The sequence below is a fragment of the Phyllobates terribilis genome, unplaced genomic scaffold (genome assembly GCF_046119375.1).
Source record: "Phyllobates terribilis strain yellow unplaced genomic scaffold, ASM4611937v1 Scaffold_8__6_contigs__length_399053987, whole genome shotgun sequence".
Taxonomy (NCBI): Eukaryota; Metazoa; Chordata; class Amphibia; order Anura; family Dendrobatidae; genus Phyllobates; species Phyllobates terribilis.
The window spans coordinates 294,531,033-294,548,654 of NW_027362768.1; the positions used below are offsets into that span (position 1 = coordinate 294,531,033).

The window sequence follows — 17,622 nt, forward strand, 5'->3', positions numbered from 1 at the left end:
CCAGGGAGTCAAACTAAGCGGCGAGTCTATTAGCAGTAGATGTTAGAATGTGTGTCGACTACGCCACCCGTTGATTTGCGGTCACAAGGCCGCCGCTGCAAAACAGTCCGCTGAGGCCGGTGGTATGGGTGCAGCAGGGATGGTATAACCCCCAACGGGAGGGGTATGGCCTCAGGGCAGCAGGAGTAGATGATGGAGGTTGTGATGGTGCGGTAAGGAGGCACAGAGACGTGGGATGCAGTTTCAGGGTTTTTACTCACTGATGTTGCTTTAGTCACTCTGGCCTTGAGTGACCACCCGAGCCGTGCTGCGTCCACCAGGTGCGGGGCTCGGCTAACCCCCAGGCAGTTCCGGAGCGTGGTCCTGAGCTCCCCTCTCTCTCTCTCTTTCTGCTGGCCGTCCCCACCAGGGATCCACCTTTGTCCGGTTCCCTTGGGCCTTCTGATGGCAAAACCTTCTCTGGCTTTCCTGACCCTACTCTTGGTGTACCTTTCTGGTGGATGTGGTGAGGGTCGTGGCAAAGCTTGCCCACGACCTCCGGTTCCTGGCTAAGGGTTACTTTTGCCTCCGCCAGCTTGGGATCCGGTGCCCTTTTCTGCCAACCCTTCACCCTTTTTGGTCTGATTCTGGGATCTTAGGGTTCCCTCTGGCTCTGCCTCTCTGGGTCCTTCTTCCTCCTCTTTCTTCATGCTTGGCCCTGGAGCTGGGCCCAGCCGGAGCCACAGCTCCCTGTCAGCCCTCCTGGCTGAGCTCCTCTGCTCTGCTTCTCCTCAGGCTGAACTTGACTAAAAAGACCCTATCTCTAGATGGTGCCCACCTTATATACTCCCTCTATGTGTGAGCCCAGGTGACCAGCACCCAATGGGCTCCTAGCTTTACCCAGAGTACTCCCCCTATCTGCCCCTACACTACTGGGATGTTCCACCCCCCCTCCCACTCCAGCCAGGGACAGACGCTGTCGTACCTGCACATTTAACTGGTGGGAGTACCGTAGTTCTGTCCCCCGGAAATGGGATGTATGTAGTGCATGCAGCCTACTGAGATCAGTCCCACACTCCATCCTTACCCGGGAGTGGAATACCACACCTCTGGAGTGAGGTGCAATACCCCTGTAGCAGCCGAGTCCTCAGGGTGCTACATTAGCGCTGCAGCCAATGCCAGACATCGGGAGCAGCGACGGAGACTCGCTGGTGGACCCGGGGAAGTTAAGTACCAAACTATGCTCAGGAATAAACAACATTAACTGAAAGAAGACAACCCATTTAAGATGTGCTAAATTTATCACACATGTGGCACTTTGATAAGTTGTGCCTGCATTGCTATTATTCGGACCAAAGGAAAAGTGACTAAAGGCCATACAATAAAAAGAAAAAGATTAGTTATGGGGGTGAATTTTTTTTAAACATTGCATGGAACCATCCAATCAATGCAGAGTCCGGTTAGTTTTGGAGAAAAGAATGGTTACCTTCCCATAGAAGTCGCTCATCTCAATAAGTGGAATATGCGGAGTGCCGCCATATAAATCAATCACTTCCTCATCAGGAACAGGCTTCAGTCCTCTATGAGAATAAAGAGAGTAAAATTAGGCCATTCTTCACAGAGGAAATGAAGGGTGAAATACTCCACTAATAACCAGGGAACTGGTGGAGGAATGAAAGCTGCTGCTGGCACAGAGTCCGCGACTGCTATATTCCCCGAAAGAAAACAAACAAGAAACAGACTTTGATTTATAGGAGACTGAACAGTTTTGCAAAAAGTAACAAATCTTTGTATTTGCTCAGTGCCTGAAAATAAAGCAATTCTTCTCACAGCTGTTCAGGAGGAAACACATGTTGTGTTCAAAACAGGATAAAAATGCAGCAGATGACTGCACAATGCCCGATACTGCAGAAGTTTCCTTTGAAATGAATTGTAACTACAAGGACACAAGGATTAGATTACACTTTCACTCCAGATAACAGATATATGTAGTATGAGGGCAATCGCATAGTCAAGGTCTAAACCAGACAAAGCTATGTAAAGGAAATCTATCAGCAGGTTTTTGCTACCCCATCTGAGAGCAGCATGATATAGGGGCAGAGACCCTGAATCCAAAGATGTATCACTTAGCTTACTGGGTGTCGCAGTTCTGATACAAATCAGAGTTTTTAGGTTTAGTAATACAGCAGAGCTGAGGAAGCTAACCACGCCCACAACAGGCTCTCTATGTACACTGTCTATTGACCGTGAGCTGCTTATCACAGGAGGGGGCGGAGTCAGATTTAAATCAGCAATGATAATCTATTGGTGATAGACCCTTCATTGTAAGTAAACTACAGCACGCTGCTGGATATGTAATAAGTCGTTGAACTCAGTATTTTCACCCTATATCATGCCGTCCTATGATTACACAGCAAAAACCTGGTGACATATTCCCTTTAACTAGATAATCAAGAAATGCAAAGTCAATCATAATTCTCTTTAAGGGAATATTATACACCGAGACATTTGAGTCCACAATGACGTTTTGGAATGCCAATACAAGGTCAGCAGTTGCAAGGAGATTGTGCAGCTGCAGGAGCTTGGCACCGGCTGTCAGACGGCAAGACTCATTGTTGTATATACACTATGAACAGGAGTACACAGTACTGGAAGTGACAACAGCGCTTCCAACATGTGATCGCTGCATGCCAGGATGTAGCAGGAGCTACTGGGTCTCAGCAGAACCAGATCAGCTCAGCAGTGGACTCAGGAGCCTCATATGCAGCCATAGTTACAAGCAAAATCGACAATAATTAATTATTCTCCAGTGTTGGCGTCTGGAGCAGTGATCATGTGACCGCAAATAGGCGATATGCATACTCCCGACTAGACTTTCTCTGGTCTCGCTCAATACACTAGCATTGAGCGAGGCCGGAAAAAGTCTAGTCAGATTGTGGTCAAGTTTGCATATCGTATACTTGGGTTCACAACTGCCATTCCCGGCATAGGCACTGGAGAATTCTCACAGCACACAGTTGGCGCGATGTGAAGATTCACAAGTCTGCAGTCACATAGATTAACTGCAAGATTGTAGTGAAAGACCAGAAAACACGTTTAAATGTTGTAATGCCTTCCCACTCTTTCAAAAGGTCTATTATGACCGTATGGGAGGCACAATGTGTGAAAAAAGTAAAAAAAATAATTATATATATATATATATATTACACATACATACATACATACACATACACAAAAGAAAAAGCAGGAAAAATAAATAAAACACAAATTAAAAAAGGCACCGTCAGTCCGAATGACTGTTTCTAGCCCAACTCGTCAAAAAGAAAAAGAAAAAAAAAAGCTCACAGCAGTTTGCATAACATTTACTGGTAATTTTACAGGGGGACCACAGGAAAAAATGATGCATGGTCCCCTTACAAATTCTAACCAGGAAAGGCTAAATAGACAGCTGTGGGCTGATATTAATAGCCAGGGAAGGGCCCATGGATCTTGGAACCCTCCCAGGCTAATAACATCAGCCCTCAGCTGCCCCAGAAATGGCACATCAATAAGATGCGCCAATTATGGCGCTCAGCCTCACTCTTCCCACTTGCCCTGGTGTGGTTGTTAGGGTTGATGTCAGCTGTTTTATGGCAGCTGAAATCAAGACCAGGGATTAGTAATGGAGAGGTGTCTATAAGATGCCCCCATTACTAACCCCATAGTCATATTGTAAAAAAAACAACTCAGAATGAAGTCCTTTAATTGAAATAATGACACAGACTCCTTTATTGAAATAAACACGCCCCACCCTCTTTTTTCCATTCATTAGGGGAAAATTAAAAAACAATCATATTCCTCACCTGTCCGAAGAGAAGATAATCCATATGATAAACCCCATGTTCCATGTCGTAATCCATCTCTGCAACATCTAGATTTGATGGCAAGATGAGACGGCTCAGTCATGAATCCAGGAAGACACTGAGCTGCCCGTGGGAACCGCTTCAATGACCTGTGGTGATGTCATTGAGGTTACCACAGGTCATTTATGCTGCAGTTTCCACGAGTAACTCAGTGTGAGTGGCCCGATGGATGAACTGCGGTGACCTCAATGAGATCACTGCTAGCACTGTGAGAAATTTCTCATGGTTCTAGCGGTGATCTCATTGAGGTCACCGCATTTCATGTCCATGGGAACAGCAGCTTCACTGACCTGAGGTAACCTCAATGACGCTACCGCTCGTCACTGATGCGGTGTTCTCAGCAGCTCAGGATCTCCTGGTATGCCAGGCTGAACGGTCGCATCATGCCACCGTTCAGCCTGGTATCCAGATGAAGCAGAGATGGATTATGTCATGGGACAAATGGATTATCTTCTTGTCAGACAGGTGAGCGATATTTTTTTATTTTTACACTAATGAATCCGTGACCGAGGGTGGGGAGTGTTTATTTCAAATAAAGGAGTCTGTGTCATTATTTCAATTAAAGGAATTCATTCTGGGTGTTATTTTTTTACAATATTACTATGGGGTTAGTAATAGGGGCATCTTATAGACACCTCTCCATTCCTAACCCCTGGCCTTGATGTCATAAGACATCAACCCCATCCCTAGTACCCCATCTGCCACAGCACCAGGGCTGTCTGTTTAACCTTTGCTGGTTATAATTATAGGGGAACCAAGCTTATTTTTTTTTTCTGGGGTCCCCCTGTAAACTAACCAGAAAGGGCTAACCAAGCAGCTGTGAGCTGTTATTAATAGCCTGGGAACATTTAGGGATAATGGCCCCTTTCCAAGATTATTAATATCATCCTCCAGTGGTCGGCTTTCACTCAGCTGGTTATAAAAAATATGCAGGAGCCCACACAGTTTTTTTTTTCTAATTTCTTTATTAATTATACACATGATGTACACAGTGAGTGCTGACTACAATTCCCATCATTGTCGATGGTCGCGCTGATCCCAGGGAGACCATGCGACAATGATGTGATCAGCACCTGGCACCTAGGAACAGTGCAAACTGTACCGCTTATTCCCAGGCGTCAGTATGTGTGACACGGATGTCATTCATGTGCCATCAAGTGTGCACGTGCGCGGGACATTTTGCGGCCTGTGCTGCAGAAAAAAAACGGAAATGTCAGTGTGTTTTGCCCACGGACACACGGTCTGTGGAAACGCACTGACATGTGCGCAGACCCATTTATTTGAATGGGTCTACGTGTGTAAGTGTCTCCAGTACATGTGGAAGCTGTCACAACACGTACCGGAGACACTGACAAGTGAAGGAGGCCTTAACATGTATTCTAGAAGTCCATTGTGGTCATTTAAAAAAAACACCAAGGTTACTTACCGGTAGCCGGTTTTTCCAGAACCCATGACAGCACACCTGAGAGAGGATCCGCCCTTCGAGGACAGGAAACCATCTGAAATAAAAGGGCGGCACCTCTCCCCCGCTTCAGTTGGTTACAGAGCATTGAGAGGACCTCCATTAAAAAAAAAAAAAAAAAAAAGTTATATACAAAATCCAACACCACATCAAATAACAATCAACAAACGTGCACAGCCATATGGTGAGAAAGAAGAAGGGGGGGGAATATACGGGTGCTGTCATGGGTTCTGGAAAAAACGGCTACCGGTAAGTAACCTTGGTGTTTTCCCTTCACCCATGACAGCACACCTGAGAGAATTTTGGAGAAAGAAACACTTTAGGGAGAGACCAACGCTTGCAGCACCCTTCTACCAAAGGTTAAGTCAGATAGGCAGGATAGATCTAAACGGTAGTGCTTGAAAAAGGTAGATGGTGATGACCATGTAGCGGCCTTACAGATCTGATCTATCGATACCTCTGCCTTCTCTGCCCAGGAGGTAGCCACAGTAGAGTGTAGTGAGCCTTGATGCCGTCAGGGATCGGGGTGTTACTAGTAGAGTAGGCTAAGCAAATGGCCTCCCTAATCCATCTGGCTATAGTTGCTTTTGTCACCCCATAACCCTTCCTACTCCCTGGAAGGCTACAAACAGGGATTGGCTACGTCTCCACTGGCTAGTTACTTTTATGTATTGTAATAGAGCCCTTCTAACGTCAAGGTTATGAAACTTTTGTTCCCCTGGGGTCTTTGGGCTGTTACAAAAGGAGGGCAGAACAATTTCCTGAGATCTATGAAACTTGAGCGCAACCTTAGGCAGGTAGGCTGGGTCAGGCCTCAATACAATTCTATCCTCGAATATTTGTGTATATGGAGGATTTATGGATAGGGCCTGCAAATCACTTACTCTACGGGCCAATGTTAAAGCTACCAAAATAATTGTTTTGAGAGTTCTGTAGTTTGCCAACAACTCATGAACTAGTTCAAAGGGTTTCATAGTTAGGGCGTCAAGCACTAAATTTAGGTTCCATGGATGAACTTTGGGTATTGAGACTGGCCTAGATCTACCACAAGATTTAATGAACTTTGTAATCCATTTATTGGCTGCGAGGTTATGGTTATATAACGCACCCAAGGCAGAAACCTGGACCTTAAGTGTACTGGTAGCCAGACCTAACTCAAAACCCCTTCTGTAAGAACTCCAGGATGGAATTAATTGGAGGTTTTTAGCTTAATGGCTTTCCTAGGAAATCTAAAAATTTTCTCCACGTTCTACCATAGATTTTGGTGGTTATGAGCTTTCTACTTCTTAATAGAGTAGACACTAAACCTGATGAAAAACCTTTGACCCTCAATATTGCCCTCTAAAATTCCACGCTGCTAGGTGGAAACCCTTCACTTGAGAGTGGAATATTGGTCCCTGAGCCAGAAGGTCCGGGGTCTCTGGTAGGATCCATGGGTCTGATCGTGACATCATCCTCAAAAGGGAGAACCATGGTCTCTTTGGCCAGGCGATGAGAATCACTCTTGCTTGATCCTTCCTGATCTTCCTCATTTCCAGAGGTATCATAGCTATTGGAGGGAAGGCATAGGCCAACTTGAAGCTCCAAGGAATCTGGAAAGCATCTATTGCCAATGGGTTTCCCCTTGGGTCTAGTGAGCAGAACTTTTCCACTTTCCTGTTTTTGTCCGCGAACAAATCTATCTCTGGTAGACCCCCACAGCTGTACTATCTGTCGGAATATTCTGGGATTCAGGGCCCATTCTCCTTGTCTCAACTTGCTGCGGCTTAGGAAGTCTGCTCTCGTGTTTTCTATGCCTTGTATGATAGTGCGGTAAGGGATAGAAGATTTTGCTCCGCTATTTGACAAAGCCTGCCTATTGCTTCCAGAAGACAATGAGATCTTGTTCCCCCCTGGTGGTTTATGTAGACCACAGTGGTTCTGTTGTCTGACATTACCCGAACATGACGACCCTGGAGTAAAGGGAGGAAGCCTTCTAAAGCGTTCCTCACTGCCCATAGCTCTTTTAGATTTGACGACCCCTTTTTCTCTAGGAATGACCAAGAGCCTTGAATTATGTGATTTTCTAGGTGTGCGCCCCACCCTGAGTTGGCTGCATCGGTCGTGATGTTTTGTACTGGTGTGTCCCACTGGACCCCCAAAGATAAATTTGACATGTCTGTCCACCACAAAAGGGCGTTCCTGGTTCACAAGGAGAGATGTACCTTTCCTTCTAAATACCCTTTTAACAATTTTTGTGCTAACAAGATTTCCCACTGAAGGTTTCTTGTGTGAAATTGGGCCCACTTGACAGCCGGAATGCATGATGTTAGAGTACCTAGCAGGGGCATGGCCTTCCTTAAGGACATGTCTGGGGTGTGTATGGCTGCTGAGAGCAAATTTGTGACTTTGTCTATTTTGCTGTCGGGTAGAAGACAAGTCTGACACTTGGAGTTTAGAGTAAACTCAAGAAAGGCCTGGACCCTTGCGGGTTCTAGCCTTGATTTTTGGGTATTGACCATCCAGCCTAAGTTCTGCAAGACAGCCATGACTTGTTTCAGTTGTGAAATACAGTGGCTCTCTGAATTCCCCACTATAAGGAAGTCGTCCAGATATCGTATTATGACTGTATTTTGAATGCGAAGAAAGGCTGTCACCTCGGCTATCAGCTTGGTGAATACCCTTGGAGCAATCGACAACCCGAAGGGAAGAGCTTGGAACTGGAAGTGTCTGCAACTTCCTTGGATGTAAAGAACAACCCTTAGATACTTTTGATGATCTGGGTGAATTGGGACGTGATAATACGCGTCTTTGATACCTATCACTGCCATAAAGCAATTGTGAAAAAGAAGCTTTATTGTTGAATTTATCGATTCCATTTTGAATGTATGGTTGTCTACAAATTGGTTGAGACCTTTCAGATTTATAATAGTTCTGAATGAACCGTCCGTTTTATTTTTATTAGAAAGAGAGGGGAATAAAATCCCCTTCCTTTTTGACTGACTGGAACTTCGCATAGCACTCGTTTGTTCAACAGGCTCAAGAGCTCTGATTCTAGGGTTCAGCTGTTCGTGTGGGGATTTTCTTACAGGGGTTATCACAAACGAGCGGCGTGGTTGCTAAAGATATTGAACCCTTAGTCCATCTCTCACTATGTTGAGGACCCAGGGACTGGAGGAAATGTTTTCCCAGGCCTGAACAAAATGAGACAGTCTCCCAACTTGTGGAGGTTTTTTGGAGGCGGCAGAGGGACCTCCGAACATATATCCAGACTCTTTCTTGTTCTTGAAGTCCCACTTTCTTTTTTTCTCCCGGGGGGGACGACCTCTACTAAATTTTCCCCTCCGAAAATAGGTCTTCCTGGCGTCCGCCGAAAACCCAGGGAACCTTCCTTTTTTGTCGCTCGCTTTCTCAAGACATCGTCCAATTTTTTGCCAAAGAGAAATTGGCAGTCACAGGGGATAGAACACAACCTAGACTTTGATTGTAAGTCCCCAGGGCATCCCTTGAGCCACAAAGCTCGTCTAGCCGAGTTTGATAGACCAGCCGACCTAGCTGCCAGTTTTACGGAGTCGGCAGAGGTATCTGCTAGGAAGGCAGCTGCACCATGTAATAGGGGGAGGTTGGCTAGAATTATTTTCCCTTGAGGTCTTTTTATCTTTCAGCTGATCTTCCAACTGCTGTAACCATATCATAAGGGAACAAGAGGTACATGTTCCTGCAATGGCTGGTTTTAGACCTCCTGCTGCTGACTCCCAAGTATGTTTTAAGAAGGTATCCACCTTCTTGTCTAAAGGTGTCTCTAAGTACCCTGAGTCTTCAAGAGGTAGTGCTGATCTTTTTGATGATCTAGACACCGCAGCGTCAATTTTGGGCACCTTATCCCAGTTTTCAAAGTCCTTTAGGTCAAAGGGATACTTCCTCTTTGAGCATGAAGGCAAGGCTCATACTTTCTCAGGCTTCCTCCATTCTCTATTGATAAGTGCCTGGACCTTAGCGTTCACCGGAAAGGTGCGCTTTTTCTTTTCTTCCAACCCTGCAAACATGATGTCTTCTAGGGACTTAATGGATTTATCTTCCTTTAACCCCATAGTGGTTCTGACAGCCTTTACCAATCTATCGGTGTCTTCTATAGGGAAGCATGGTCTCCCCCCTCTATCACTGTCTGAAGAGGATCAGGATGATGCCCCACTACAACACTGTCCATCCGATAACAGAGGAGTCAGAGTCAGAAGAAGGATCAGATTTTCTTCTTTTCCTCAAAATTGTTTTAAGGGAACACTCTACCTCCGATCTGATGACAGACCTGAGACTAGCTGCAAAATCCGGGGTACCCTCACAAATAGTTTTCTGAATGCAGTCCTAGCAGAGCTCCTTCTGCCAGTCTATCGCTAGCGGGCATTTGCATATTGCACATTCCCTGTTCCGCTTATTTGCGGTAACTTTCCTGGGATCCTCCTGGTGATTTAAACACACAATAGGAGTCCCATTAGCAAATACACTACCGTTCAAAAGTTTGGGGTCATTTAGAAATTTCATTATTTTTGAAAGAAAAGCACATTTTTTTTCAATGAAGCTAACATTAAATGAATCAGAAATACACTCTATACATTGTTAATGTGGTAAATGACTATTCTAGCTGGAAACATCTTGTTTTTATAGCAACATCTACATAGGTGTATAGAGGCCAATTTCTAACAACCACCACTCCGGTGTTTTAATGGTACATTGTGTTTGCTAACTGTGTAGGAAGGCTAATGGATGTTTAGAAAACCCTAGAGAACCCTTGCACAAGTATGTTAGCCCAGCTGAAAAAGGTTTGGCTGATTTGAGAAGCTAAAAAATTGACATTCCTTTGAGGTAGTTGAGAATCTGGAGCATTACATTTGTTTGTTCTAAGAAACTCTCAAAATGGCCAGACAAAGAGAACTTTCATGTGAAACACGACAGTCTCTTCTTGTTCTTAGAAATGAAGGCTATTCCATGCGAGAGATTGCCAAGAAACTGAAGATTTCCTACAACGGTGTGTACTACTCCCTTCAGAGGAGAGCACAAACAGGCTCTAACCAGAGTAGAAAGAGAAGTGGGAGGCCCCGCTGGCCAACAAGACAAGTAAATTAGAGTCTCTAGTTTGAGAAATCGATGCCTCACAGCTCCTCAACTGTCAGCTTCATTAAATAGTACACGCAAAAAGTCAGTGTCAACGTCTACAGTGAAGAGGTGACTCCGGGATGCTGGCCTTCAGGGCAAAGTAGCAAAGAAAAAGCCATATCTGAGACTGGCTAATAAAAGGAAAAGATTAATATGGGCAAAAGAACACAGACACTGGACAGAGGAAGACTGGAAAAAAGTTTTATGGACAGACGAATCAAAGTTTGAGGTGTTTGGATCACACAGAAGAACATTTGTGAGACGCAGAACAACTGAAAAGCTGGAAGAGTGCCTGACGCCATCTGTCAATCATGGTGGAGGTAATGTGATGGTCTGGGATTGCTTTGGTGCTGGTAAAGTGGGAGATTTGTACAAGGTAAATGGGATTTTGAATAAGGAAGGCTATCACTCCATTTTGCAATGCCATGCCATACCCTGTGGACAGCGCTTGATTGGAGCCAATTTCATCCTACAACAGGATAATGACCAAAAGCACACCCCCAAATTATGCATGAACTATTTAGGGAAGAAGCAGGCAGCTGGTATTCTATCTGTAATGGAGTGGCCAGCTCAGTCACCAGATCTCAACCCCATTGAGCTGTTGTGGGAGCAGCTTGACCGTATGGTACACAAAAAGTGCCCATCAAGCCAATCCAACATTTGGGAGGGGCTTCAGGAAGCATGGGGTGAAATTTCTCCAGATTACCCCAGCAAATTAACAGCTAGAATGCCAAAGGTCTGCAATGCTGTAATTGCTGCAAAGGGAGCATTCTTTGACGAAAGCAAAGTTTGAAGGAGAAAATTATTCTTTCTAATAATCATTATTTCTAACCTTGTCAATGTCTGGACTATATTTTCTAACCATTTTGCAACTCATTTGATAAATAAAAGTATGAGTTTTCATGGAAAACACAAAATTGTCTGGGTGACCCCAAACTTTTGAACGGTAGTGTGTATCTAGTGACATTCACAAAGATCACTCACCCCGCCACTGCGGATACCGGAATTTAAGACTGTTTCAGGATATGCGACGCATCCCTCCTGGAGACCGTGGAGTCCTGAGAAGCTTTACCCTTCTGACTGGGACAACTGCTGCTCCTTCCGCTGGACCCTCTAGACCGGCGAGCAGACGGAGGTGGTGATGAAGGCGGTAGCGACTGTGGTCGTGGCGACAGCTGCTGCTGCTCCATGTCAGACATTATGTAAAGACCTAGAGCAACGTTCTGACCCCAGGTGCTCCTTTATATAGGGAGATGGGCGGGGTCAGCCACTTCCAGGTCCCTGCGGTCTCCTTCCGGTGATTAGCCCCCTCCCCCTGCCCGTCGTTTCCGCAGCCGCTGACGCCGCCAGTGTTTTACCATGCCAGCTAGCATTATACAGGGCGCCTCCCCAAGCCACGACGTCAGAGGCACATGACCGCGGTCACTTCGGCGGCAGAGGGAGGGCGGCGCAGCGGTGTACGGAAGCCCAGGACCACTGCACAACCCGCGCCCGCATGTGCAACAGGTCCCTGGGGAACCTGAGGACGGCGCTACCAGCACCTGAAGGCCGGCGCCACGGACAAGAGCCCGCTCTTCCAGCGCCGGGACAGGCCTGGGTAAGTTTCTTCAGCATGACAGCCACCTGATTACTTCATGAGGATTCCCATCAAGGACGGGAAACAAATTGAAGCGGGGGAGAGGTGCCGCCCTTTTATTTCAGATTGTTTCCTGTCCTCGAAGGGCGGATCCTCTGAGGTGTGCTGTCATGGGTGAAGGGAAAAATAATATTATATATAATTACATATATATACACACACACTAGTAAATATATTTTATATATATATATATATATATATATATATATATATATATATATATATATATATATATATATATATATATATATATATATATATATATATACAGACCAAAAGTTTGGACACACCTCATTTAAAGATTTTTCTGTATTTTCATGACTATGAAAATTGTACATTCACACTGAAGGCATCAAAACTATGAATTAACACATAACACATGTGGAATTATATACTTAACAAGCTCATCAAGAGAATGCCAAGAGTGTGCAAAGCAGTCATCAAAGCAAAAGGTGGCTACTTTGAAGAACCTAGAATATAAGACATATTTTCAGTTGTTTCACACTTTTTTGTTAAGTATATAATTCCACATGTGTTAATTCATAGTTTTGATGCCTTCAGTGTGAATGTATAATTTTCATAGTAATGAAAATACAGAAAAATCTTAAAATGAGAAGGTGTGTCCAAACTTTTGGTCTTTACTGTATATGTAATTATAAAGAAGTTGCTTTTCATCATAAAAACACTTTGGCATATTTAAATAGTAGTGTACAACCCCTTTAAATAAATCACTAATATGGGTGAAAGTATAAAGTCATGTTACCTGTATGCAGTTCCCAGCTGGATATAATGAAAAGCATCAATCTTCATCAGTAGATTCTGTGGTGACATATGACACATGGATATAATATTGTTAAATAATTAACAAGTTTTCTTTTGCAGAATGGATTACCAATGTAAGCTTTATATCAATTCTATTTTGCCCTGTGTGGCAGAAAAAAACAAAACAAAAACCATAGTAGTGGTCAGTGCAATCTCTAAATCACAGGAAGGCATAAGGACTCGTATAGGAGCTCTACAGTGTAAGGATGCCACATAATCTTTCTGGTTTATGTGAAATGGGGAAAGACAGACATTGTGGTTAATGCAATCACACCTGAATTTTCAGCGGTTTTGGTAATCAACATCACAGTTGTCAAGTTCACATCTCAGATTCTGACAAATTTCCTGACATAAACAGCACTATATACAGCAACGCTATTCTTTCTATAGAAGCTACAGAGACCACCATAGAATCTGATGGGCCCAATTACACCAATGGGATACGTAAGGCACAGGCTTGGTCTCTCCTGTGATGGATCCCGTATTTTATCTCAGTTTCCATCATCAACAGAAATCATAAATAAAAGGTATGAACAGAGCCTAAATTTTCATTTCTCTATCGCTTCATTGGGGGACACAATCATGGGTGTATGCTGCTGCCACTAGGAGGCTGACACTATGCACAAAAAAAGGTCAGCTCATCCCCAGCAGTGTACACACCACCGACTGGCATTAAGTTAATCAGTTTAGCCTTAGTGTCAGTAGGAGGTGGACACTGGTCTTTTACTAGATCCAGATCTACCTCGGTTTTTGGCGTTTTTCATCCGCGGATGAATCCTCAGGCCGGGAGAGGTCGCAACCAAGCCAGGACCGGAAAAGGGCTTCCTTCAAGCCAACACCATCATGGCGTTCCCGCAATGAGTAGGGCAGATCCTCAAGGCCCCGATCTGGTAGGTTTTCTTCCGCATAACTCCCTACCACCCATTCCTTCAAGCTGGGCGATCGTTTTCTGCATTTCAAGGACGTCTGGCTAGCTTCCATCAAGGATGCCTGCGTCAGAGAAGTTGTATCCTCAGGATACAAGACAGATCTAGTTTCACGGCCCCGAGACCGCTTCTTTGAATCCCGGCCTCCAAGGAACCTTCCTTGATCCCAGGTTTCTTCGCTACCATCGCTACTCTTCACAAATCAGGCGTCATCGTTCCCGTCCTTCCACAGGAGAGCTTCACAGGCTTCTATTCGAACCTCTTCGTGGTTCCAAAGAAGGACGTGTCCATTTGAACTAAACAGAAGGGTCCGTCTTCACCATTTCAGAATGGTATCCCTCCGTTCAGTAATAGCTTCCGTGGAGTTGGAAGAATTCCTGTGCTCAATAGACATCCAAGACACCTACCTCCATGTCCCTATCTTCCCAGGGCACCAGAGGTACCTGCGCTTTGCAGTACATCAGGACCACTTCCAGTTCATCGCCCTGCCCTTCGGCCTTTCTACCGCTCCCAGAGTCATCACAAAGATAATGGCAGTGGTAATGGCCCTTCTCTGTGTCAGGAGCCTGGTAGTTATCCCCTATCTCTACAACATTCTCGTCAAGGCTCCATCCTTCTCCCTTACCCAGGAAAGTTTTTCCATCACTTTAGATACTCTGGCTCGGCTGGCTACTCAACAAAAAGAAATCTTGTCTTGTTCCTTCCCAGCGTCTGGTCTTCCTCGGCATTCTATTCGACACCCTTCAGGCCAAGGTCCTTCTTCCCAGGGAAAAAAAGGTCAGCTCTTCGGCACGGTGTCCGCTCTCTTCAGGCCACTCAACCTTAATCCCTCTGTTCGTTGATGGCGGTCCTGGGAAGAATGGTGGCAGCGGCAGAGGCAGAGGCAATCCCATTCGCAAAATTCCACGGCAGGCCGCTTCAACAAGCCATTCTTTCCCAGTGGAAGAGATCTGTCCTCTCTCTGGACCATCCCATTTGGATCTCACACCAGGTCAGGGCATCCCTGACCTGGTGGCTGTCTTCCTCCCTCACTCTTCAGGGTCGGTCCTTTCTCCCAGTTCACTGGCAGGTGGTGACGACAGACGCCAAACTCCTCGGCTGGGGAGTGGTGTGCCGCAACCTTACTGTCAAGGGACGTTGGTCTCAGTAGGAGTCCTCTCTGCCGATCAACATCCTACAGATCAGGGCTATTTTCCTGTTCCTTCGTCACTGGCAGACCCTTCTCAGGGGACTACCAGTCCGATACCAGACAGACAATGCCACAGCGGTGGCATATGCCAACCGTCAGGGTGGAACCAGAAATTCCTTGGCATTGGCAGAGGTCTCCAGGATCCTGCTCTGGGCAGAGAGCAGGGTTCTGGCAATATTTGGCATGCATATTTTCGGCATAGAGAACTGGGCAGCCGATTATCTCAATTGCGAGGGCCTCGCGGCGGTGGAAAGGTCTCTACATTAGGATGTCTTCCTTCAGATTTGTCTGAGGTGGAGCCCTCCGGATGTGGATCTCATGGCATCCTGGTTGAACAGGAATGTGAAGCAGTTCATCTATAGATCTCGCGACCCCCTTGCGGTGGGAGTGGACGACCTGGCGATACCCTGATCACAGTTCTCTCTACCCTACCTGTTCCCACCCCTTCCCCTCCTTCCCTGTTTGCTGAAGAAGATCAAAGCAGAAGGGGTGCCAGTCATCCTGATCACCCTGGATTGGCCAAGGAGGTCTTGGTATGCAGAGGTCATCAACCTTCTCGAAGACGCCCCTTGGAAGCTTCCAGACAGGCCAGATCTGCTTTCTCAGGGCCCCATCTTCCACGGGTATTCTCAGTCGCTCGATTTGACAGCGTGGCTGTTGAAACCGCAGTTCTACGTAACAGTGTCTGGTTTTTCTGATTTTATAGTTCAGACGATGATTCGGGCTCGGAAACCTTCATCGTCTCGCGTATACTATCGGACCTGGAAGGCCTTTTTCCATTGGTCTGAGAGGAATCACACCGCGCCTATGAGATTCTCCCTTCCGTCTATTTTGGCCTTTCTTCAGGCCGGCCTTGACGCAGGACTTGCTCTCAGCTCCTTGAAGGGCCAAGTCTCAGCGTTTTCTATCCTTTTTCAGAAAAACTTGGCTTCTCGCTCTCAGGTAAAAACCTTTCGTCTGGGAGTGGCTCATGTAGTCCCTCCATACCGAACAACAGTCGATCCCTGGGATCTCAACCTGGTACTGGAGGCTCTTAGGAGTTCCCCCTTTGAACCTCTGCGAGATGTGGCTTTGTCATTTCTCTCTTGCAAGGTGGCTTTCCTTGTCGCAATTACTTCCATCCGACGCATGTCGGAGTTGGCAGCTCTCGCCTGTCCATCCCCTTTTTTGATCCTTTACCAAGACAAGGTGGTCCTCAGACGACCAGTTCCTTCCTTTCTCCCCAAGGTGGTCTCCACCTTTCATCTCAATGAGGACATCGTCCTCCCTTCCTTTTGTCCCACTCCGTCTCACCATCTGGAACGTTCTCTGAATAGGTTGTACCTTCTCAGAGCGGTTCGGATTTACCTGGCTAAGACTGCCCCCCTCCGGAGGACAGATTCCCTCTTTATAATCACAGAGGGAGCGCGGAGAGGCCTTCTGGCTTCCAAGGCTACAATTGCTCACTGGATCCAGACAGCAATCCTGGAGGCGTACCAGAGTAAGAACAAGATTCCTCCCTCCGGGATAAAGGCCCACTCTACTAGAGGGGTATGTGCCTCCTGGGCGGTTTGTCATAGGGCATCCGCCCTACAGCTTTGCAAAGCGGCAACCTTGTCCTCTATCCACTCCTCTGCAAAGTTTTACAGGGTTCATACCTACGCTTTAGCAGATGCTAGCCTAGGTAGGAGAATCCTGCAGGCTGTGGTGGTTAGTTTTCCGACCTGAATGGAGTTCTTTACTGCGGTTTCCCTCCCCAGGGACTGCTTTGGTACATCTCATGGTTTCCTGTGTCTCCCAATGAAGAGATAGAGAAAACAGGATTTTTTATATTACTCACCATAAAATCTGTTTCTCGGAGCCTTCATTGGGGGACACAGCACCCTCCCATTTCGAAAGCCTTAACAATAACATTTATTATGTTACAGTTTAAATTGTTGTGTTTCCCTCTGTTTAATGTTGCTTCTCCCACTGCTTGTACACTAACTGATTAACTTAATCCCAGTCGGTGGGGTGTACACTGCTGGGATGAAACTAACCTTTTTTTGTGCATAGTATCACCCTACTAGTGGCAGCAGCATACACCCATGGTTTCCTGTGTCCACCAATGAAGGCTCCGAGAAACAAATTTTACGGCGAGTAACCAAAAATTTTTCTAGCTTTAAGGGTTTCTAAGGGCAAGTTCACTATTTTACCCCACATTTAAAGAGAATCTAACAGAAGGTTTTTGCTACTTAATCAAAGAACAGCATGATGTAGGGGCAGAGAGCCTGATTCCAGGGATATGTCACTTGTTCAGCAGCTTTCTGTAGTTTCAATGCAATCAGTGTTTTATGAACAGATTACTAGTGGACTAGGGGTCACGTGCTAGGCAGTCCAGCTAATCTGTGTAACCCTGCCCCTACCACTGATTGGCAGCTTGCTTGCAGTGTACACAGGAAGCTGCCAATCAGGGGTGTGTGCGAGGTTATACAGTGCTCGGTATACAGAGCACTGCTACATCTACAGCAGAGAAAACAGGGATTTTATCAAAACTGCACCAAGCAGTCCAGTAAGTGACACATCGCTGTAATCATGGTCTGTGCCCCTAAATCAAG

The 17,622-nt window shown here is 45.9% G+C and overlaps 1 protein-coding gene across 2 annotated transcripts in view; it reads right to left on the reverse strand.

Moving 5' to 3' along the window:
- Positions 1-17,622, reverse strand: part of NT5DC2 (5'-nucleotidase domain containing 2) — an 88,001-nt gene that overhangs the window by 21,472 nt on the left and 48,907 nt on the right. For both annotated transcript variants that reach the window (XM_073644428.1, XM_073644429.1), the window contains exons 4-5: positions 12,873-12,928; positions 1,466-1,559 (exon numbers count right to left, since the gene is read on the reverse strand). In XM_073644428.1, the coding sequence (XP_073500529.1) occupies positions 1,466-1,559; positions 12,873-12,928 (150 nt within the window). The remainder of the gene's footprint in view (positions 1-1,465; positions 1,560-12,872; positions 12,929-17,622) is intronic.